This window comes from Equus asinus, chromosome 5 (genome assembly GCF_041296235.1).
Source record: "Equus asinus isolate D_3611 breed Donkey chromosome 5, EquAss-T2T_v2, whole genome shotgun sequence".
Classification (NCBI taxonomy): Eukaryota; Metazoa; Chordata; class Mammalia; order Perissodactyla; family Equidae; genus Equus; species Equus asinus.
The window spans coordinates 62,148,276-62,172,001 of NC_091794.1; the positions used below are offsets into that span (position 1 = coordinate 62,148,276).

Here is a 23,726-nt window from a genome sequence, read left to right on the forward strand (position 1 = left end):
TTTGCTTTATGTGTTCATAATTTGGTGGAAAATTGGGTTTATTTCATTTTTGGGCTACCGTGAATAATGCTGCTTTGAATGTCCATGGACAGGTTTTCCTGCAAACATATGTTTTCCATGTTCTTTTGGAGATGCCTCACAATGGACTGTCCAACTCAAAGGCAATGATTGCTTGAAGATGTTAAGAAATGCAAAGCTGTGCTCTACAGTGGCTGCATCATTTTACGTTCCAACCAGTGATGTATGAGGGCTCCCCTTCTTCCACATCTTTACCAACACTTGGGATTTTCCTTTATGTTGAATACAGCCTACACATTGAGTTGGAAACAGTAGCACATTGTGGTTTCAATTTCCCTTTCCCTAATCATGAATGACATCTAGCATCTCTCTTGTGCTTATTGGCCATCCGCATATCTTCTGGAGAAATGTCTATTTCAACCATTTGCCTATTTTAATTGTTTTGTCTTTTATTATTGAGTTCTAAGAGATATTTATGTATTCTGAACACTAGATTATACAAGTTGAAAGTCGGCGAATTCAAGACCCAGCTTTCAACAATGGATAGAACATCCAGACGGAAAAGAAGGACACCCTAGAAATAAATGACATTAAATACTAAGAACATTTTATTGAAGAGCAGCAGAATACACCTTCTTCTCAAGAGCACACAGAGTATTTTCCAGAAGGGATCACGTTTGAGGTCACAAAACAAATCTTAACAAAATTAAGACGATTGAAATCATACCAAGCATCTGTCCTGAACACAATGGCGTGAGACTAGAAATCAATATCGGGAAGAAACCTGCATCATTCCTGAGAGATGGAAATTAAACAGCAGCCTCTTACACAGACATTAGGTCAAAGAGGAAATCAAGAGAGAAATTAAAAAATAGCTCAAGACAAACAAAAAGAATTAAAAACACACCAAAATTATGGGATGCAGCAAAAATAATACTGAGGGAAGTTTGCAGTGATCAACTTGTAATGTCTTAAAGAAGAAGGACCTCAAATTGACAACCTAAGTGACAACACACAGAACTAGGAAAAGGGAAAACTGAATCCAAAGCTAACAGAAGGATGGAAGTCACAAAGGTGAGAACAGAAGAAAGGAAATAGAGGAGAAAGACAAAAGATCAAAAGGAGGAGTCAATGTTTTGAAAAAATAAAATTGACCAACCCTTAGAAGACAGAACGCCTGACAGAAGAAAACAGAGAACAATCAAGTAAAGTAAATGAGAAGTGAAAGAGGAGGCCTCACAATCGATGCTTCAGAAATATGATCATAGAGACCCTCCATCCTCTTGCTCACTAACACACTGGGTGACCCAGCAGACTGAGTAAGTTCCTAGCAACAACCTACCCAGTCTCACTCAGGAGGAAACAGACAACTGAACAGACCAATGACAGATACGGAGGCTAAGTCAGTGATCACAAATCTATCATTTAAAGAAAAAGACCTTTCTAATTTCCACTAGACACACTTAAAACCGGTTACATGCCAAGCCAATCTTTATTTGAGTTATTTACTTAATGTTAAAATACAGCTGATAAAAATATTCATAATGCTCTTTTATGTAGAGAGTTTGAAGGTAAAGTTTCTTGAGAAAACTACAGGTTTTTGTACTTGGTACACAGGGAATGAAATTCTAAAGCACGGAGAATGCGCATTTCTTCACATGGTTAGCGCCCCAGTTTTAGTGAATACCTCTGAGAGATGAGCAAATACAATAAAGTGTATGACTAAAGCATCACACTTCACTCAAGACTCATTCTATATAGCCACCCTATCTGCAAATATTTAGTATGTTATTTCTAATACTTCACAGTATCACTGCCATCGATGATAGTAATACTAAATTTCCCTTTGAAAGCATCCTGACTTGCCAATTTCTTTGACTTTCTAATACTAGAACACTTATACAGGTAAACTGAATATGTTAAAAATGAAATGGAAAACAAGGTAAAATTAAGCTAGCATAAGAAAATTATTTGACGTACTTGAATATTTGAAGAAGATAAAGTTAGATAAAATTTATTTGAAAAAGTAAGATGTCAACAAGTTTAAAAGTAAATAAGGTGTTTGAAAAATGGTTATATGCATTTAAATATAATGTATTTAATATTTATAATTAATTTTATATTTGTATGATTTAGAGATGCTGCAAGTATACGTTTTTACCAAATGAAATGGGTGTATATTAAAATTAATTCTGCGTCCAAGCCTAGATCAATGGCAAACATTGCTAAAAAGAATAAGCTTCTGAGATTAAGAATTAAATCTAAAAGCGGAAAATTTTTATTATCAAATATAAATTACAAAAGTTGTTTTTAGTCAGATTTTTTAAAGGAAAATTATTTCTCAGCATTGCCGGATCTCATAGCATGCACAAGATGGCAACATTCTACATAATACCCACTTTCTCCAGAGGGGTGTGGAGAACCACATTAGATTTTGGTCAGCTCTGAAGTGGCTGCCACCAGGTTGTTTGTCCTAATTCTCTAATAGTAAATGAACTTGACAAAGATTTCTCTTTTTTTCCACACTTGGACTTGAAAGATTTCATTGTTTGTGGTCAAGTAGATTGATTCAAATAATCTCACAAAGTAAAAGGGTTCATAGCTCAGGGAAGATGCTTTCCGAACATTTCCTGAATTGAGTTTGGATTGTTATCCTCATTAGATCTTTTACTTCTAGTGTTTCTCATACGCCTGCTGCCTGATTAAAACTCATCCTTACAATATGAATCAAGAAATGTGGCCAAAGAAGGATGTGGTTCGTTTTCAAAATAGACAGATAATCTCTGAATTTTTAACTACGAAGACATGCCTTTTATTTTACACACATTGAATAATGCACCTTTCCTGATATAAAATGTTAAGGGCTCTTTAGAGCAAGTAGCAGATTAGAATCCCCTTGACTGTCAACGAGTGGTTCCAGAAACATATCGATTATGACTGGTTGTAAAATAAAATTTGTCCCTAGTTTGTGTTATTATTTACAAAGTACAGTATTTGTTCTTTCGTGTGTGAGTAGAAATTTAAACTTACTTTTTGGATATTGTTGAAATCCTCTCTTTTTCTCTGTATCTCTTTTATTTATTTTAAATCACTTGTAATTCACGTATGGATTCCATGATACTTCATGCCTGGATAGTATATTTATGCTCTGAGTTTTTCCAACAATGACTTCATAAATATTTTTAGATATATGATACAATTTAATTTCACTCGTTGAATTTGGTTGTTATATCTTCTTAGTCACTTTTTGACTCTCAACTTGCTTCAACTTTTTTATTTTGTGACATCAATTTCTTATGAACGAATGACAGTTGTCTTATAGCTTGTCCTGCTTCTGGATTTACTTAATGATTTCTTCTTAATTCCATTTATTTCCTATAATTTAGAAACAAGGTTTAAGGAATTAATTATATTTAGATTAAATATTTTAGCAAATATACTTCATGAGGCATCATATCAGAAACACCATAAGTAGCTGCTTTTTCATTTCCTTTCAACATCATGTACAAGTTTGTGACAAGGCAAAAATTTTTTTCAGCTTTATTGAGATACAATTGCTAAGGTACATCTTAAAAGGTCTCATCCCCAGAAAAAAAATTGTAGCTACATGAAAATGTGCTTTTAATATCATTTATAACTAGTGTCTTGTCTTTGAGGAAAGATAATGAAAATGGGCTTCTTTCTTCCCCACATTGAGTAATTCTGTAACATTAGGCTATGTGATAGTCACAAATAAAGGCTTAAAAAAGTATTAAATTTTTGCAATTCCTACCTCACTCATGGACTTCATCATGCTTGTTTCATGAGCTTTAACATTTGTGTGACTCAAATATTTCACCAATATCTGAAAGTCAATATACAGCTATTAGCAATAATTTTATCAACAAGCTTTGCTCATGGTATTGGGGTTTTATTCTAATTTGAAATGAAGGTAACCTAAAAGATTTCACAGTTATTAGTCAAGAATATGCTCGATCAGCAATAGCAGTGTGAAAATCAATAAACAGAAACCTCACTGAAAATAGAGTTGAGAGGCCAGAAAGGAGAGCTCTCACATGTATTAACCATTGCAGAGCCCAACAGGAAGAAGACTTCCTCTTCCTGCCCAGTAATAGCCAAGGAGAGACTGTCACAACACGGCCAACGAAAAGCCACCACACTTTGATCTCCCAGTCTCCTCCAATGGGCTTTTTGCTTACAATAGCTCTCCCAACTTTCTTTGCCCCTCTATAACAGGGTTTCTCCTCCCCTTGTTGCTCAGGACTTGCATGTGGCTCGCCATAGTTGCAGACTCCAAATTGCAGTTCTTTGCTGATCCCAGGTGAAGCCATTTTGGCTGGAGAAATAATTGGCTGTCTGTGTCTTTAAGGTCAAGACCAGAAACAATGTTGAAGTCACCATGTAATAGAGCCTTCTAAATACTGACACTGAAATCAAATTGTAAATTAAAGCTCTTGTTTAGTTTATCCCTAACATGTGAATACGTATACAAATGCAAAAATGAGCAGTGTCTTATAGAAAAATGAAGTCTAAAATAAAAGTCTCTCTATATCTTGAATCTAACTTACAATTCCCACTGTGTCATTCTATATCGGTCAAATGTTGCCAAAATAATATTGTGAAACAAACTACCCCAAAATTCTGGATCCTGAAATGAGAATCATTCATTTTCATCTGTGCAATTGTACGTAAGTTTATTTAGGGTGGGCTCATCTGGGCTTAGCTCCAAGCTGGAGATTGCCAGTTTCTTTCATCTGTCTCCCATACTCTATGTATCAGCAGGCTAGCAGAGGCATCTTCTTCTTCTTCTTCTTCTTTTTTTTTTTTGAGGAAGATTAGCCCTGAGCTAACATCTACCGCGAAACCTCCTCTTTTTGCTAGGAAGATTGGCCCTGAACTAACACCTTTGCCCATCTTCCTCTACTTTATATGTGGGATGCCTGCCACAGCATGATTTGATAAGTGTTTGTAGGTCCACACCCAGGATCGGAACAGGCAAACCGTGGGCCTCTGAAGCGGAGCATGCGAAGTTAACTGCTATGCCACTGGATGGGCCCCGGAGACATCTTCTTACTGTGGCAATACAAGAACCACATGAAGGGAAGTCCAACTGTGCAAGTCCATTTTAAGCCTCAATTTGCACAATGTCTGCTAGCATCCTTTGAATCAGGGAACCACATGCCCCAGTCCAAAGACAAAGGTTAGAGAAATAACCTCTGCCTCTAAAGGGAGAAAATGCAGGGTTATGTGACCAACTGCCTGGATACAGAAAGGAAAGAAGCATTTGTTCCAATTACTCAATTTAGTACACTTCCGATGTATTGTCCACTCTGGACTCATCAAATGTAAGAAGTATTTCCTGAACTTTCTATAAGCTTTCATGCTTTGGGCATTTAATTTCACTTGCCAATGACTTTTCCTAAATTTGTACTCTTTCCCTCTGTGTCTCCCTCTGTATCTGTCTCTCCTTCTTTCTTAGCCTATGAAAACAACATGAAGTGTATATTCTCAGTGAGTTATTTTTCAAAACATCTGAATTTTTTTGTCTGTGACAGAGAGCAAAGAGAACAGAAAAAAATGTGAAAGTCGGTGAGATATTTCGGGGGAAACCTAAACTAACGAGGAGGAAGAGTACACAAAACAACCTTGGTTACCTGTCCCCCTTAGCGAACAAGTGTGAGGAATGTGCCCGTGCAGGGTTTCCTATTGACCGGGTCCCGGCTTCCTTTGCACATGTAGCGCTGTACAGATATCTGCGCTCATGCTCTCCATCAATAGTGTGCACTGTATTGCACTGTAATTACAATGCAATCCACTGCCGGGAACTGCTGAGAGGCTAATTAAGTAATTTCTACAAATTACTTTTAGATGCTTCAAGGAAAGTAGTTTATGGATGTCAATTATAGTTCTGAAGTATTTGCTGCTAGTTATTGTCTGAAAAAGATGACTACTCCCATCTTTGTTTAATGTGTTGAAATTGTCCTTAGTTATATAACATGTTGACAATTTTCCCTATTTTCCTTCCTAGAGAAGTAAATAAAGTTTTGTTCAAATTAACTGTGAACATAGAATTTTTCAAACAAATAAATGGAAAATTACCTTAATAGAAATTAATAAAAATAATTAAATAGAAAACAAATCACATGTGATTCTATAGCATCAGAATAATTGTAAAATATCAAAATACTTTATTGAGATGTTAAGGAAACTTCGAGCAGAACTTTGTGTGTCATTAATCATGAAAGGCTCTATTCTTCAAAAGTCGAAGTAATTTTTATTATAATCTTGCTAAGAGAATTCTTTCTGTAAAAACATTTCAACGATGCAATAAATAGACAAAGAATAAATCTATAGAGCTATGCACTGCTAGATACGTGGATAATCCACAACTTCCTGGATGTGGGAGTAGTTCTACAACTTCATCATTCAGCATTAAAAAAGGAGTATTTTTTAAATATATTTTACAAAACAAAGATACGTGTATGCATCATTTAAAGCGATTAGAAATCTACCAATCTTTTTATTATAGTGGGGGATTCTGTAAACATTTCATAATACTGTAATGAAACGGAAAATGAAAATGACTATGAAAAGTAAGCCAGACGAATTATCACAAAAGGAGGAAAGTCCGCACTATTTCTAAAATAACATTACCCCTTTTCATTTAGAAAATAGTAGGGAATGTCTTCATTAAAACAATTAGTAACTTTGAATTTGGGCACGTTTAAAGAAAATTTCCAAGTATTTCAATATTAAGGAATATAATGTATGCAGAATATTCATGTGTGAATTGTGAACAGAAAAAAATCAGCATATAGAAAAAGGACATTTTGTCCTAGACTTATAGTCTCTTTTATTATATGATATTTATATATTTCTGCTTGTATTTTTCTATTGACACTTCTGCCTAGACTTATCTAGACTTACTTTTAACAGTTTCAAGCTGAATATACCTACACTTATAAGTATGATAAAAATGATGTGATAATGTTTCTCATACACTTTAATGCAAAAAGCTTAATTATATTTCACATTATATCTTAAATATATTGACAGGCCAAAAATACAAAAAAAAATGTGTTTTCATGACATATTTTGCATCTCATATCTTAAAACATTTTAACTTACATGGGTGAATATGAATAAACATCAATTGAAATATTAATTTTATGTACCAAATTCAACTAATTATCACTCTCAGAAGAAGGCGATCTTTCTTTTGCTTTCTTTTTATTGAGGAAGATTCACTCTGAGTTGACATCTGTGCCAGTCTTCCTGTATTTTGTGTGTGGGTTGCTGCCACAGCATGGCTGCTGATGAGTGGTGTAGGTCTGTGCCCGGGAATAGAACCCAGGCCACTGAAGCGGAGTGTGCCAAACTCAACCTCCAGGCGGTGGGGCCAGCCCCTAACTCTTTTTTAAGATTGTAAAAATTGTAAGGGAAAACAAACTTTAGAATACACATACACACACACACACGTATTCACAAAATAGTTCATTTAATAAACATTTACTAATTATTAATTAATAAATGAATGGAATAGTTAACAGATTAAAAATTCTCAGAGTTCTCGAATTATAGCCATTTAAATCAGCATAGCCATAGATGTATTTGGAAAAATTAGCTATACCGTTTTTATGATTATACAAATTTAATTAGCACAACTTGCTCATTAAAAAGGTTATCCATAGCATCAGACTGCAGATGCCCCTAAATTGCTATTGTTATTGACAAATGAAATTAATAAAATAATATAGGGCAAATAAGAAACCTAGATGTTGTTTCTCTCACTGAATTTAATAGACACTGGCAAGTGACCCTAACCTCCTGGCAAATCCCTTACCCTCTCTGCACCTCAGATCCCGCCACTGTAAAATGAGTGGCTGCGCTGAATGAACACCACATTCACTTCGTTCTCTGAGATTTCCTGCACCTCTGAAAAAGACTTCTGAATAGTAGGATGTAAAAACTCTGATGACCTGCTAAACCTTACATTTCTATTTTGTAATATGTTCATTTCCTAAAAATTTGAAACTTTATTTGTACATTTCCATTATGTTTATTTATGGACTTTTCACTAACGGAATTTTGAGCATATATATCTTCCTAGAGCTTAAAACATTTCTCTCAACTTCACCTTCATCTGACTCACTTTTGCAAATAATTAAATGTCTCAAGGTGTCAAAACTAATTTGTTCACAGTAAGATGTAGCTTGGTTGTTCAGGGTTCTGAAAAGGGAAAGGCTAAAAGGGTTGGCAAATGGATTGCACTGTGAAAAAGGAAGAAACTATGCCCTTAAATTGTATATCTTTAAAACTTTCTTGAAAAAAATAGATCACCTCGTTTGTACTTTCCTATGCTGTGTTATAGCTATGAGAATACACAAGTTGTAAGAGCGCTATCCTAGGAAAATAACATGTACTCTTTTTACGTTTTCTGTTACAGTTTTGTTCCTTTAGCTTATAGTTGATTAAAAACAAAGTAAGAGAGAATATTTTAACTAAGAATTTGCCCCATTAAATTTCTTAGTCTTGGAATTACACAATTGTCATTATATTAAATGCTGAGAAGTAAATAATATATAGTCTATGCAAAAACAAAAGCAAACAACACTTATAGACATACCTGAATGTGGATATAGGTCCCTAACCATTAAAAAAAAATCACTGGCTTTGGCTTACAAGAGGTGAAGTAAGTAAATCTTGAAAATTGGAAACTAATTCCACTTTACTTTTCTGAAGTTTTCATATCTTAAATCCATGTTTCTAAAATCTATTTCACATGTATTAATTGACTGAAGTTCAGTGTTTATTCTATTTCTTAACTATACCTAATATCACTTTCTTATTTTATTTATATACTAAAATAGTACATTTTTGCTTCAGATTATTGAATGAATTGGACTTTATTAAACCAATTTAATTCTGATGTTTCCTTCTAATCATATTAATATGGACATCCTATTGCTTTTCACTAGTCAAAGTAGAATATCACTACTTTGATCCTTAGACTCAATACACCTATATACAATTAATCTTATGAAGACAGAATTTTTAAGGAGTACTATTTACTTTTTTTTTCTGCTTTATCTCTCCAAACCCCCCTGTACATAGTTGTATATCTTAGTTGTAGGTCCTTCTCGTTGTGGGATGTGGGACGCCGCCTCAAAGTGGCCTGACGAGTGGAGCCATGTCCGCACCCAGGATCCGAACCCTGGGCCGCTGCAGCGGAGCGCACAAACTTAACCACTCGGCGACGGAGCCGGCCCAGTATGATTTACTTTTGACCGATCTGAGCGTAGAAGTTTGGTACATTAGAGTCAGAGCTTTCTATCCCTTTCAAGTTTCAAAACATAGGATCCCAACACTCAGAGCTACATTAATATTACAAATAGATTGATGATAATAAATTAAGCTACACAATGAGAAGTAGGATTCTAAATATGTCTACTTATTGAGTATTTTAAACAAGCCAGGCACTGTGTTAATTATGTTATAGATATAATTTTTAATTCTCACAAGCCTTCAAGTTAGGTATTTTTCTCCTCTTCATTTTTCAGTGAAAGTAATTAACTCACCCAAAATCACACAACTGAAGGTTGACCCAGTATTAGAAGTCATGATTTCTCCAACTCCAAGGCATTTTTTGACTTCTTGATTCTACACACTAATACGTGACAACTATAAATAAAAGAATCGTGTCTCCTGCTTTGCTCAAGTGAGCCCGTCTTTCCTCCTGTTGTCTTAGAAAAATAAATATAGAGCGTTCTTCATTATCGGGAAAATCCTGGCTTGGATGAAAAATTATATGGTGTCCCTAAATATAGAAATTATATAAGGGATTTTTACTTTAATATCTAATCAACAAGGCATTTGTGAAAATCATTAATTAGCTCAGTATAATCTGTATTCCAGTAAAGTCTAGCTCCTTTTCTGCAGTTCCTCAGCTGCTGTTTTCTCATTACGACTGTGCAAAGTGCCAGTCTGTTGTGTCAGGAAACTTATTACTGAAATTGTGATTGTTTATTACGTTGTTCAGTGCATAGTTCTTTAAGCGGCAAATTGTCCATTGATTTCTGAAGAAGGCTTTGCCAATTCCAGTCTGCCTGTTCTTGGAATTGAAGAGTCGGGGTAAAATTTAGTTCTGTTTAATCAAGCAACGAGTTCTATGGTTGAGCCTATATGGGTTTTTGTTTGTTTGGATTCTCTATGTAGATACACCTGGGTCAAAGTTCAACATGTTGGCAGGGTAGGAGGTGTATTTTAAATTTTTCCTTGCAATGTCAGTTGAAAAATGGATCTCTCCTCTAGTAGTGCCATAAGATCCTGAAAAACGCCACTAACCCTCACCTGGCCACAGCAGTTAGGGAGCAATTCTGATTAATGACGTGGTCACCTGCTTAGAGTAGGTTATTACACATAAACATCCGTTTCTCGAAGAAGCATCGTGGACCTCTGGCCTTCAATAAAATTTGTAACTCCACATTTCTTTTTAAACTACTTAAGATCTACAATTTCTCTAACTAATGGAAAAAGCAGAATGTAGAGTATGAAGAATAGGTTGTGAGTCATATAGATGCGATTGTTAATCCCTGTCCTGCCACTTATTAGGGTGTGACCTCAGATAAATCTCTTAAACACCTTCAGCCTCCAGGTTCTTATCATCATATAAAGATCTGAGTGCATAATACACTATGCTGTCCAAGGAAGAGGTGATTTATAGCTCAGACAAAGCGTTTATCTCAGGGCCTGGAGCCTAGTACTCGCTCAGTAAAATAGAGCTACTATGGTATGATTGTTACATTGCACACTCAGTTTTAAACATCAAGTTTGCAACTACCCAGAGACACAAAATTGTGAAAATCACAACGTAACTTCCACTGTCTAGATAGATGGACTGTAATGCAGAGTGAAAATACAAACTCAACTATTTTAATTGTAGATGTGAGAACATTTTATAACATTTGAATTCATCCTTAGTATTTATTATCTTCTACTGGTTTCCATACAAAACTATTTTCCTCATTTTCTTAAAAATAGACTCAAATAAATTTTAGGTAAATTAATGCCTTAAACAAAAATCAAGGTATCTGCCTTCTAGTTCCTAGACTGACAATGTGTTCTTTGGGGAAAAAATATCGAATTGATAATTCTTATTCATAAGGAGGAAATGTGTAAAATAATCTGTCCACAACGATAAAGATAAGATTTCTGTTAACTCTTGGAGGAGATGGATTCGTGGCTGCTGAGTTTAATACCTTATGGGGAAAATAGCTGTTAATATTCAGCAACTCTTAGGAATATGCGTTTCTTCCCTAAAATGAAATAAATATGATGGAATATTTACAACAGATAAAAATCAATAACATTTCACCCATGTTATTTCAGAACTAATATGACTCTATGGAAGATCTTCATTCCATAATTTCTTATGTTATAGAAACTTTTTAAAGACTCCTTCACTATATTTTTTTCTCAGTGGTATATTATTTCATGGTGAATACCATTCTAATAATAGTAGTTAAAATTTATGATCCCCATATCAATAATATGATTATGTTTCCAAAGACACAGAGTTTCTTACATGTTTGACAAATAAGTTTTAAAATTTTACTTAATAATTTTGATCTGAGTAAATCATTTTGAAACTTAATACTCATTTTGTAATCTTCACCGTGTCCATGGTGACTTCACAGCAGGCCAAGCCCTTTTTCTAAATGCAGTTAAGCTTGTATCCTTAGCAGATCAAGTACAAATACTTCCACTCTGTTCTCTTAACTTTTAACCCACTATTTTTCAACTCCAACTTAAAATTCTCATTTTTCTCTCCCATTTTTTCCAGATAAAAGTGGCCTTCTATATCTAATAGAACAAAGGTTTATCTCAGTTCAGGGAAAATAGTTATTCTAATTGCAAGTGCCATAGAATATGTTTTCTGTAAAAGATGAGATTTGGCTAAATACACTCACAAATTAGTTCATCATCCTTTTTTGATCTCTCTAATTTATACCAGGTAGTTCAGCTTCTGATTGCTTGCTAATATTCAGGGACACTGAGCATTAATAAGAAACCATATCCTTTAATTTGCATGAAAACATAGATCCCTATAGAAAGAACAGGAACCTGATTTACATTGCTATTCAGGAAGCTTTGGAAATTATCACGTGTGAAGATGTGTTGAAGAGTTAGGCGTGCACTAAAAGAAACACCTAAACATTACTGTGGGACTTTGCCTTTCCAGCCTCAAACCTTGAACTCCATATCATTGGTTGTGTTCTCTGATGAAGCAAGAATGTGTTTGAAATCAAGAACCACTTTCCTGAGGGCAGCAGAGCTACTTCAGGACCCATGACCACCTGTGCCAGTAGATTATTAGAAGAGGAAGAAATTCAGATAGACAAAGAGAAATATCAGACAGCATTGGTTAAGAGACAATTAGCAGCAGCATCAGCAGCAATCCATGAAGAGAAAAATAATAATAATGTAAAACAGTAGTATGAGTCCCCTCCACGTTCCTCCATAAAGATCCTTGTTTTCTGAGAGTAATAGAAACGATACTACGGTGGAAGATATTGGATTTGCATGGTAAAGAAACAAGACTTCTTTTTTGGGAAAATGTCTGTGTGTAGCCTCTGCCCATTTTTTGATCAGTTTGTTTCTTTTTTTGTCATTGAGTGGTATGAGTTCTTTGTATATTTTGGAAATCAACCCCTTGATTTGCAAATATATTCTCCTGGTTGGTGGGCTGTCTTTTCATTTTGTTCATGGTTTCTTTTGCTTGCAGAAGGTTTTTAGTCTGACATAGTCCCATTTGTTTATTTTCTCTTTTATTTCCCAGGCCTGAGTAGACACGGTATTCAAAAAGATGCTGCTAAGACTGATGTCAAACAGTGTACTGCCTATATTTTCTTCTAGGAGTTTTATGGTTTCAGATCTTACATTGAAGTCTTTAATCCATTTTGAGTTAATTTTTGTGTATGGTGTAAGATAATGGTCTACTTTCATTCTTTTGCATGTGACTGTCCAGTTTTCCCAACACCGTTTATTGAAGAGACTTTCCTTTCTCTATTGTATGTTCTCAGCTCCTTTGTCAAAGATTAGCTGCCCATAGATGTGTGGTTTTATTTCTGGGCTTTCAAATCTATTCTATTGATCTATGTGTCTGTTTTTGTGCCAGTACCATGCTGTTTTGATTACTATAGCTTTGCAGTATGCTTTGAAGTCAGGGATTGTGATGCCTCCACTTTGGTTCCTTTTTCTCAGTATTGCTTTGGCTATTTGGGGTCTTTTATTGTTCCATATACGTTTTAGGATTCTTTGTTCTATTTCTGTGAAGAATGTCATTGGGATTCTGACTGTGATTGCATTGAATCTGTAGATTGCTTTCACTAATATGGACTTTTTTTTTGGAGTAAGATTAGCTTTGAGCTAATGTCTGCTGCCAATCCTCCTCTTTTTGCTGAGGAAGACCAGCCCTGAGCTAAGATCCGTGCCCACCTTCCTCGACTTTATATGTGAGATGCCTAACACAGTATGGCCAAGCAGTGCCATGTCCATACCCGGGATCCCAACCGGCAAACCCTGGGCCGCCAAAGCAGAACATGTGCACTTAACCACTGCACCCCCTGGCCAGCCCCTGAGCATTGAAACTATGTGTATTCTTCCAATCCATAACATTGAATATCTTTCCATTTCTTTATTTCTGCTCCAAAGGATATGAACAGACATTTTTCCAAAGAAGATATCCAGATGGCCAACAGACACATGAAAAAATGTTGAACATCACTAATTATTGGGGAAATGAAAATCAAAACTATGAGATATCACCTTATGCTGATCAGAACGGCTATAATTACCAAAACAAAATGTAAAAAATCTTGGAGAGGATGTGGAGCAAAAGGAATACTCATATACTCCTGGTTGGAATGCAAACTGGTGTACCCACTATGGAAAACAATATGAAGAATTCTCAAAAAGTTAAAAATAGAATACCAAACAACCTACCTATCCCGCTACAGGATGTTTATCCAAAGAACTTGAAGTCAACAATTCAAAGAGGTTTATAAATCCCTATGTTCACTGCAGCATTATTCACAATAGCCAAGACATGGAAGCAAGTCACACAGAGAAACACCAATACTGCATGATTTCCCTCGCATGTGGAAGACAAACAAACATATGGAGAAGGAGAACACATCAGTGGTTACCAGAGGAGAAGGGTTGGAGGGCTGGAAAAAACGGGTAAACAGGCACATATGTATAGTGACAGATAAAAACTAGACTATTAGTGGTGAGCATGATGCAGTCTATACAGAAACTGATAAGCAATAATGTACCATGAAATTACACAATGTTATAACCCCCACTATGACCTCAATAAAATAATTGAAAAGAAACAAAAGAGTGCTGATGTTCAGAGAAGTGTCTTTATGTGTATCTACTCACCAGCAAGTGAAGTATTCCTTCACTTCCAAGTTTTAATGCTAACTTAATTTAAAGTACTAACAATTTCTATTAGCAAACAAAGGGTTCTTCCATTTATTAAATTCTGAATATGTGCTATGAATTCTTTGGTGAATTTATGGCTAAATTTTTATTTTTATCGTTATACCAATCTAAAGGCAATTAAAATTGCTATCGCTCCCTCAGAGGAGGAACTAACTCTTTTCTCGTGTCACACAATCCTTGAGATGTAGAGCCAGGATTAATTGTTGTGGATGAGATACTAAAGCACAGGTTTCCACGATCCCATGGAAGAAATATTCCCATGATATTCCTTTTGTTGTTAAAAAAAACGATATCAAATGTAAAAATGTAAATAGGCTTACATAATTTAAATATCATATTAAAATGTACAATTTGTCTCTAAATAGAAAATATTTTTCTGGGGCACTTTAAACCATAAAAGGAGAACAGGAGGAAATAAAGGCAATGGTGAAAGATAGCTCCCACTGGCTTTTAACATTCATTTTTATTAATTTAATCCTGAATGTGTACATAGGGTATTCTAGATAAGAGACAGATTTCTCATGAAATGCCTCCCAGTAAGTAATATGTCTGTTGGTGCCCGTTGCCCTAGTCCTTACCCCTAGAGCAACCTGATGAGAGCCAGGTCAGTTGTCCTAATGAGTAGCTGGACACTTCATAGGCAAGATATGGGGGAAAATGACACACTTCTGCTTATAAAGGGGAAGGGGGCAGTTGTTCCCTCCTGAAATATAATGGGCCTGAATCCTAACTGAACCCTTTGGCATGTAAATAATCTCTCCGGGAGTCAGACAGCCTCATGGTTTTGGCTTTTACCAACTAGAGGTGTCTCCAACCCTTGCGTCTTATTTCTCCTTGAAATGACAGTGCCTAGGGAGATGTCTTAGTGGTCCACCCTGACTAACTTAGGTGCCCATCTTAGGGTGTAACCATTTGGCTTTGGGAGATAGAACTTTTAAACAAATGGATATGGATTTAATCCTTATAGTACATGGATGTTTCTTAGAGAAGTGAAAGCAAATGTTCTCCCATTTTACAGCACGTGTTTCTGTGGCTCAGGAGACCAGGCCTTTTACAGCAGCACAGAGAATTTGCCAGCAGCAGCAGAACTGTTTTTGGAAATGAGCAAGTGGCAAAGTGTTGAGAAGGGAAAAGATCTTTTGAAGACCTGTGGTAAAGCATTGTTGGCTATATGATTTGGGGAAACTTTATAACTGGCACGACATTCTCCTCTACTCTTAACAATTGTTGGAAAATTTTCTCTTGTAAACTAAGCAAGATCAGGCTTAGGTTAATTTACTCAGGTGGAGAAGCATGCTTTCTCTTGTTCACTGTACGATGTGTGAGAAAGTAGAGCGGCCCTCTCCTCTTTTCCCCTTAGTGGGCCAATGAAAATGCCCCAGTGCATCCCCAGTTTACGAGTACTCAAGGCTACTAATTCTCAGTCTGCCAAACATTCATCACATATCTAAAATGCATTAAGTGTGTGAGGTTCCAATTTTTGAAGGTATCTGAATAATTAAAGTTTCATTATTCCAAAGATCATATAGTGAAATGTGTTGATAGGTTAACAGATTACTTAGGAATAAAGTGCCAAAGGCACTGTCACGATGTTCTCTTCTGCAGGCCATGCCCACAGCCAGCTCTGTGCCACAACACCGTCTAAATCGCTATACTGGGATGGGTTTAGGTACCTACCACATCATAGGTCAAGAGTGCTAACCACTGACTCGTGGATCTGAAGCTTCTTATTACAAAGCTAATGCATTGTACAGATTGCATCATGCCGCATGGGTCTAAGAAAAAGCACAGTGTGTATTGTTTTGCTCAAGATTTTGTGGAAAATCGTAATGCTGGAGTTTGTCCAAACTTTAATTCTTTGTGAATCTTCTTTCCATAAAATTGTCCACTTTGTAAAATGAATCTAGAATCTGAAATACAGGGCCTTAATATCATTGTCTTTGAACTTCCTTTTCTCAGCATTATCCTTGGAATTAGAGAAAAAAATGATTATTTTATTGACAACCTCTAATAAAGCTCCTTTTATTGCCCCTTTTTTTCTGCGCAAAATACTGCCTGCATTTTATCTGCCCCAGCACTATAAAGTATTCTGCAGGATCATTTCTCATTCTTCACAAACCGGCAGCATGCCCCAAATCAACAGTGACTGGAGTTGCTTGTCTCTAGGTCAGTTTGCTCAAACAGTTAGAACTTGTTTGTCATAAATCAGTTGAGTCCACACGCAGAGATTGATATTAATGCTTTGTTAAGAGATTTTCAGTATGGTTATTTTATACATTGCTGGTTTTGTTTGCAAAATTTAAACAGTGAAAATTGCTCCTCAAGACTCAGAAGCAGGCAACACCACAAAGTTTACTGTGCTAAGTGGAAGTAATTGCACTCAAATTGACCCAACCTGGAATAAGAAAACATTTAGTTACAGTAACGTTCCTTTCCCTTCTCCACCCACATGATGATCAAGGCCTTGATGCTTACCACATCAAAAATATTAAGGAAAGGCCTGTGATCTTTTCTATTGGCGTCATCCATTTTCCTTGTGCCAAGCTCAGAGCTTAGTCATGCAGATATTTGTCATATCTTCCAAGGTCAACTCACATTGTGTTCTGTCTCCAGGTCTCATGCAGCCTGTAAGAGATTTTCCATTTCTCATGGTCCTTGTTTGAACTTCTCAGTGACATTCCACACTGGCATCTCTACATTGGTTTGTTCCGAGGGCTTACATATTCATTTTGTAGAGAAGTGTCCCCTCTACTTGAGCACAATATTAAGAAAATATTGTGAAAGTTTCTCACAATATTTTCTTAATATTTCAACAGGCGTAATGGTAAAAATACAACATTCAAAATGGTTGAAATCCAGATACAGTAGTGTTTACAATGTAAAATAAAGCCATATATGATAATATTGGAGAAGACAAATGTCATAAAATCAATGGTCTGACATTCCTGGTTAAAATACTTTAAAAAGGGGGGGAAATTATACAAAAGGTAAACAAATAAAAGAAACTAATAAAGAACAGGAATCAATGGAATAGAAAATAGAAAATCAATGAAGAAAATTAATAAAATGAAAAACTGTTTATTTAAAAATATCAATAAGAGGGATGAACTTCTAATTAGGCTAATACAAATATGAGCAAAGGCAAAAATTAATAGTATGGAGAATGGAGGAGGGAACTTCCATAGTTATTAAGACATTAAAAAGATAATAAAGAGATGGTATTAAATTTTATGCCAGAAAATTTGACTACTTGGATGAAATATGCAAACTATTTGAAAGATACAAATGACCCATGAAGAAATAGAAAATCTGAATATCTCTATATGCATGAAAAATAATAAAAAATTTTTTGTTGAGTAAGCAACTTCCCACAAAGAAACTTCTAACGTCTGAAGAAAGACAAATATAATTCTTAAACAGACTCAGAAAATAAACTTGCCTTGTTAGAAACGTTAAGAAGTTCTTCAGAAAGAAGGAAAATGCTGTGAGTCAGAAAATGGGTCTTTCAATAGACGAACGGATGGAAAAACTGTGGTACATGCACACACTGGGATATTTTCATAGAAAAAAATAAATGAGCTATCAAGCCACAAAAAACACCATGGAGGAACTTTAAATTTATATTTCGCAGGGTAAGAAGTCGGACTGAAAAGTCTACATATTATATCACTCCACTTAAATGGCATTTTGGAAAAGGCAAAACTACAGAGACATTAAAAAGATCCGTGGTTGCCAGTGGTTTTGGGGAGAGGGGAGGAGAGATGAATATGTGGAAAACAAGGACTTTTAGGGCAGAAAAATTACTCTGCACACTATTGTAATCGTGGATACACAATATTATGCATTTGTCAAAATCCATACAACCGTACAGCACAAAGCATGAATCCTAACAAAATTAATTTTAGTTACTGATAAAGTGTCAATATTGGTTGTTCTTCACTTGTAACAAATGCACCATACTGAAAGAAAATGTTAATCACACGGGAAACTGTGAGTTTGGGAAGGAAGTACACGGGGACTCTCTGTACCATCCACTCTCATTTTAAATCTTTACAAAAGTAACTGACCAAGTTAATATGGAGGAAAAGAACTACCTTGACCTCCTTTACGCAATATCAGGTCAAATCAGTCGTTGATAAACTTTGTTTTAGCCTGGTTAAAACAGAGTAGTACGGCTTGAAAAAATTGGGTGTTATTCCAGGAACGCAAGGTTTGTTTAATATATGAAAATTAATGCACTTCACTATATTAAAATAATATATAAGAAAAGACATGATCATTTTAATAGAGGCAAAGAAATCATGTGAAAAAACTTTTAAAAATTCATGGAAAACCTCTCAGCAAACTAAGAAGAGAAAGACAAATGCTCAGTGGTGAAAAAATAAAAATAATGATTTCTACCTAAAATCTTAAACAATGCAAGTATATACTTGTCACCATTCCTTTTCAACTTTGACCAGATATCAGTGTAAAAAGATGAGAAAGAAGAAATGGAACATAAAATTCGAAAGGAACAAGTAGAACTCTATTTTCTAGAGATGATGTGATCATCTATGTAGATAATCCAAAGGAATCCAAAAAAAATGAATACTAGAAACAATAAGTAATTTTATTAAGTAGCAAGACACAAAGTTAATACACAAAAGTCAAATTTACTGCTATACCTCTCAATGGGCAGGTAGAAAATAAAATAAAAAGTAACATCATTTACAAAAGCATAAAATTAAAATTCTAGGAGTAATTTAGTTGGCAATTTATAAGATGTGTCCACTGGAAGTTAAAAGGAAAAGACTCAGAGAAATTAAAGATAGAGTAAAGAGATAAATATACAATTCTATCAACTGGAATACTTGACATAAAGATGGCAATTCTTCCCTGAGTTCATCTATAGATTAAATGTAAGCCTAATTGAATGGAAATTCTAGCAGGATTTTTAAAATATATAAGAAACTGAATCTAAAACATATTTGCTGAGTCAGAGGTCCTAGAATATACAAAATGATTCGATTAAAGGAAAATACTTGAGGACATATATTTCCTGTGTTTAATAGTTACTATTAAGCTATATGGAACAAAACAGTGTGCTGCTGGCATATGGATTCGTAGATAAAGGAGTTGAACAAGCTAGAAAGTCTGGAAATACATCCCCTCTTACGTGATAAATTGGCATTCTACAAAGATACTAAGATTTGTATGATAAAATGAAAATGACTGTTAATATCAAATATCTGGCAGTTTTTATAATGTTAAACAAACACCAGATGACCCCACAATCCCACTCTAGGTATTTAACCTAGTGAAATGAAAACCTACGTCCACACAAAATCTGTTCGCAAATGTTTATACCAGTGTTTTCTCACAGTTGCCCCAAACTGGAAACAACCCAAATGTCCTTCAACCAGTAAGTAGATAAAGAAACGATGGTGCAGTCGTACCATTGGATACCATGCAACATTAAGAAGGAACCAACTGTTAATGCTCACAAATACTTGGATGAATCTCAAAGGTAATAAGCAAAGTGAAAGAAGCCAGACTCAGAAAGCTGCACACCATGTGAATCCGTTTATGTGGAAACAGAGAAGGCAAAACTACAGGATGGAGAAGAGACCAGTAACTTCAGGGTTAGAGATGGGGAAGGCATTTGACTATAAAGAGCAGCTCAATGACATTCTGGAAGACGACAAACTGTTCTGTATCTTGAGTGTGGTGGTAGTTTACACAATCATATGCATTTGTCAATTCTCACAGGGCTGTGCCTCTCAAGAGAGTGAATTTCACTTTAGGTAAATTACAGATAATTTTTTACAAGCAAAGAATAATGCACATTTCTGCCTATTTTCTTTCTTGGTGTGTCTTCTTTGCACCTTCCTCCCCAGTTTCTGTTGTCAAGAGAAGGCAAAGGTAATATATACGATTGTAACCTGTGGTGTCTTGCCATGAGAAAACATGTCATATACAAACTGGAACTAGGGAGCATTAAGGTTCTTTCCAAAATGATGGGCAGGGTTTAGGTCAAACAAGATTTAGCAATGAAGAGATCCATTACTGCCTCTAGGCCTGAAAGAACAAAGGAGGGAGCAGTCTCCGGACTTGGAGAGAAAGTCATCTGGTGAGGGCTGCCTGGGGCCCTCAGTCCAGGGAAGCACCCTACCTGCAGTGCCCAGCCCAGGGACCAGAGGGAAGAAATATCCTGAGGGCCCTCTTCTTCCTGCAGGTGGCTGACACTTGCAAAACAACCAGAAACTGTGAAGCAAGAGTTCCCACCAGTGCGGTCCAAGCAGGTCAGCCTCACTGGGCACAGAGCCAGGCAGAAAATGGGGACATATATCTGGATGGGCAAATGGAGGCCATCCAGCAAAACCATAGCATTTCCAATAAGGAACTGAAGGAATAGAATCCATATTATTAAAAAAAAAAAAAAAAGCGGAAACACCTAATGTTAGTTATCCCATCTTTTGTAGCTCCTAAGAAGCTCCTGTTATTTCAGGATTACATATTCACACTAGCCTTTGTATTACTAGGAAATCGTGTGTAACGATGCATACTACAACATTATTTTTCAAATAAAAGTGAAATTTTGTAAATATATACTAAAATGATCAAATATAGATAAATTATCTAACTTTTTTTTTGCTGAAAGCTATTCAAGGAAATTCCTTGTACTTTTTACAAAACAGACTATTCTTTTAGATTTTTTTTCAGACATAAATTTGCATCTAACAATAGATATTGGGTTTCGCATTGTCTTTTCTCCTTTTAGTCTGTCACTTTTTATCCTATATCCAGAAACTCTGCACATCTCATCAAATCCCATAGCTTCAACCGTAATCTGTGAGTGTGTAACGGACACACCTTCCCCACTCGCCTTCACCTCCTTGCATTCTCCAGTCATAATGTCCTTCATTGGATGACATTTCCACCTAATGTACTGAAGTCACATTCTCATCAAAACAGTTCAATACAAAGCTCATCACACCCTCTTCTCCATGAAGAGACATTCTTTTTCCTTCATCCCATGAAGAGACAACCTTCTTTCTAGCTTCTCTTTTCACTAATATTCCATAAATAGGGCATGGGGTATTTATCTATGGTACCTTTTCAGAAAGATTGTTGTGAAGAATAAAAAGATAAAGAATGTGAAATATTCTGCTAAAACGTTAAATAAAAATGTTTTGAGATTTTATATTCCATATTTTCAATGTATAATAAAGATTGGCGTGGATTAGGAAAACTAGATTTATTTTTCAGACACACTCAGTGTCTTCAGTGATCTATTTTTATGTTATTCATGTTTAAGACGTTTCAGAATTTAAATTTCCAACATTTGGCGTTTACTTGAAAACATATGTACTTTCTATAGTAATTTGATCACCAATAGGTTGGGTACCTTTTTATACATATGTCACATTTCTAAAATTTATTTGGCCACTTCCTATGTTAGAGGCTTGCTAAATTTATCTCAACATTTTTAATAAGCACATGCTTATTTGCAGAATATCAGCATCCATATAAATTGCTTACAAAATATGGCTCTGTAAGTATTTTATATTAAAACATAAATATAGGTGATACCTTTGTTAATGATTAAAATAATATCCAGTGATATTATAAATTTAATATTTTCACATTTAATTGATTTTTTTTACATTTTAAGATTACGTGCTGTAAAAATGTCACATTCTATTTATTCAAGTGACTTTTGATTTCTCCATCTTGATTCAATGACAGATGCTGTCAATGTTTTCTACATTTGGTCACTAAAAAATATGTTTTGTTTGAATTACCAATGCTTCTACTTTTAACGTGACTATCCTAATTTAACAGCTAGCCGAATAGTTTCCACATTTTCAATTTATTGTGCCCAGTGCACTAGATTCATTTATGAATACCTTTGTTAATGTCAGCTCCAGCTGAAAATTCTCAGAGGCTCAGTATAGTTTTAAGATTAAAATTGAAGCTCCTTCCATTAGTTCTTTTTTTATGGCTGAAAATATCTTCTTTTTTTTCATTTTCCATTCTTTTAATTTCAACTTGTATCTTTTTTAATTGTGGTAACACTGTTTTATAAAATTATATAAATTTCAGGTGTACATCACTGTCTTCTGATTTCTGTGTAGATCGCATCATGCTCATCACCCAAAGACTAATTACAATCCATCCCCACACACATGTGCAAATCACTACTTTCACCTCCTCCCTGTCCCCCTGCCCTCTGCTAACCACCAATCCAATCTCTGTCTCTATGCGTTTGTTGGTTTTTTATTTTGTTTTGTTTTCCCAGTAATCTTACTGAGATCACAATGGTTTATAACATTGTGTAATTTAGGGTGTACAATATTATTTATCAGTTTCTGAATACACTTCATCGTGCTCATTCTCAGCGGTCTAATTTTTATCCATCACCATACATATGTACCCCTCTGTCCCTTTCGCCCACCCAGCAACCTCCTTCCCCTCTGGTAACCACTAATCTGTTCTCTTTATCCACGTGTTTGTTATCTTCCACATATGAGTCAAATTATTCAGTATTTGTCTTTCTCTGTCTGGCTTATTCCACTTAACATCATACCCTCCTCAAGGTCCATCCCTGTTGTTGGAAATGGGACAATTTTGCCTTTTTTATGGCTGCATAGTATACTATTGTGTGTATATATATACCACATCCTCTTCATCCATTCATCTGTAGAAGGGCACTTGGGTTGCTTCCACATCTTGGCTACTGTTAACAAACTTGCAATGAACATAGGGGTTCATAAATCTCTTTGGATCATTGACTTCAGATTCTTTGGATAAATACCCAGTAGTGGGATAGCTGGATGGTATTGTATTTCTGTTTTTAATTTTTTTAGAAATCTCCATACAGTTTTCCATAGTGGCTGCACCAGTTTACATTCCCACCAGCAGTGTAGGAGAATTCCCTTTTCTCCACAACCTCTTCAACATTTGTTGTTTTTTGTCTTGGTAACTATAGGCATTCTGACTGATGTAAGGTGATGTCTCATTATAGTTTTGATTTGCATTTCCCTAGTAATTAGTGATGTTGAACATTGTTTCACGTGTCTGTGGGCCATCTGTATATCTTCTCGTATTTTCAACCTAAATGTCCATCCTGGCCTTTTCTGCCCCTTCTGTCTAATAATAAGAAGGAGGAGGAGGAGGAGGGGGAGGAGGGGGAGGGGAGGGGAGGGGGAGGGGCGGGG

The 23,726-nt window shown here is 35.5% G+C and overlaps 2 protein-coding genes across 8 annotated transcripts in view; one reads left to right on the forward strand and one right to left on the reverse strand.

The window, feature by feature from the left end:
• The window catches only part of LOC106835338 (protein phosphatase 1L-like), a 151,150-nt gene that overhangs the window by 108,244 nt on the left and 19,180 nt on the right, over positions 1–23,726 (forward strand). The window contains exon 2 of one of the 7 annotated variants that reach the window (XM_070509692.1): positions 13,732–16,575. The exons of 4 other annotated variants lie outside the window; for them this stretch is intronic. In XM_070509692.1, coding sequence (XP_070365793.1) covers positions 13,732–13,797 — 66 coding nt within the window. In that variant the 3' untranslated portion in view covers positions 13,798–16,575. Of the gene's footprint in view, positions 1–511; positions 667–13,731; positions 16,576–23,726 lie in introns of those variants that run through there. 2 more of the 7 variants (XM_070509686.1, XM_070509691.1) reach the window with 2 other exon arrangements.
• Positions 1–23,726, reverse strand: part of LOC139045286 (protein phosphatase 1L-like) — a 359,044-nt gene that overhangs the window by 3,076 nt on the left and 332,242 nt on the right. The gene's annotated exons all lie outside the window — the stretch shown is intronic.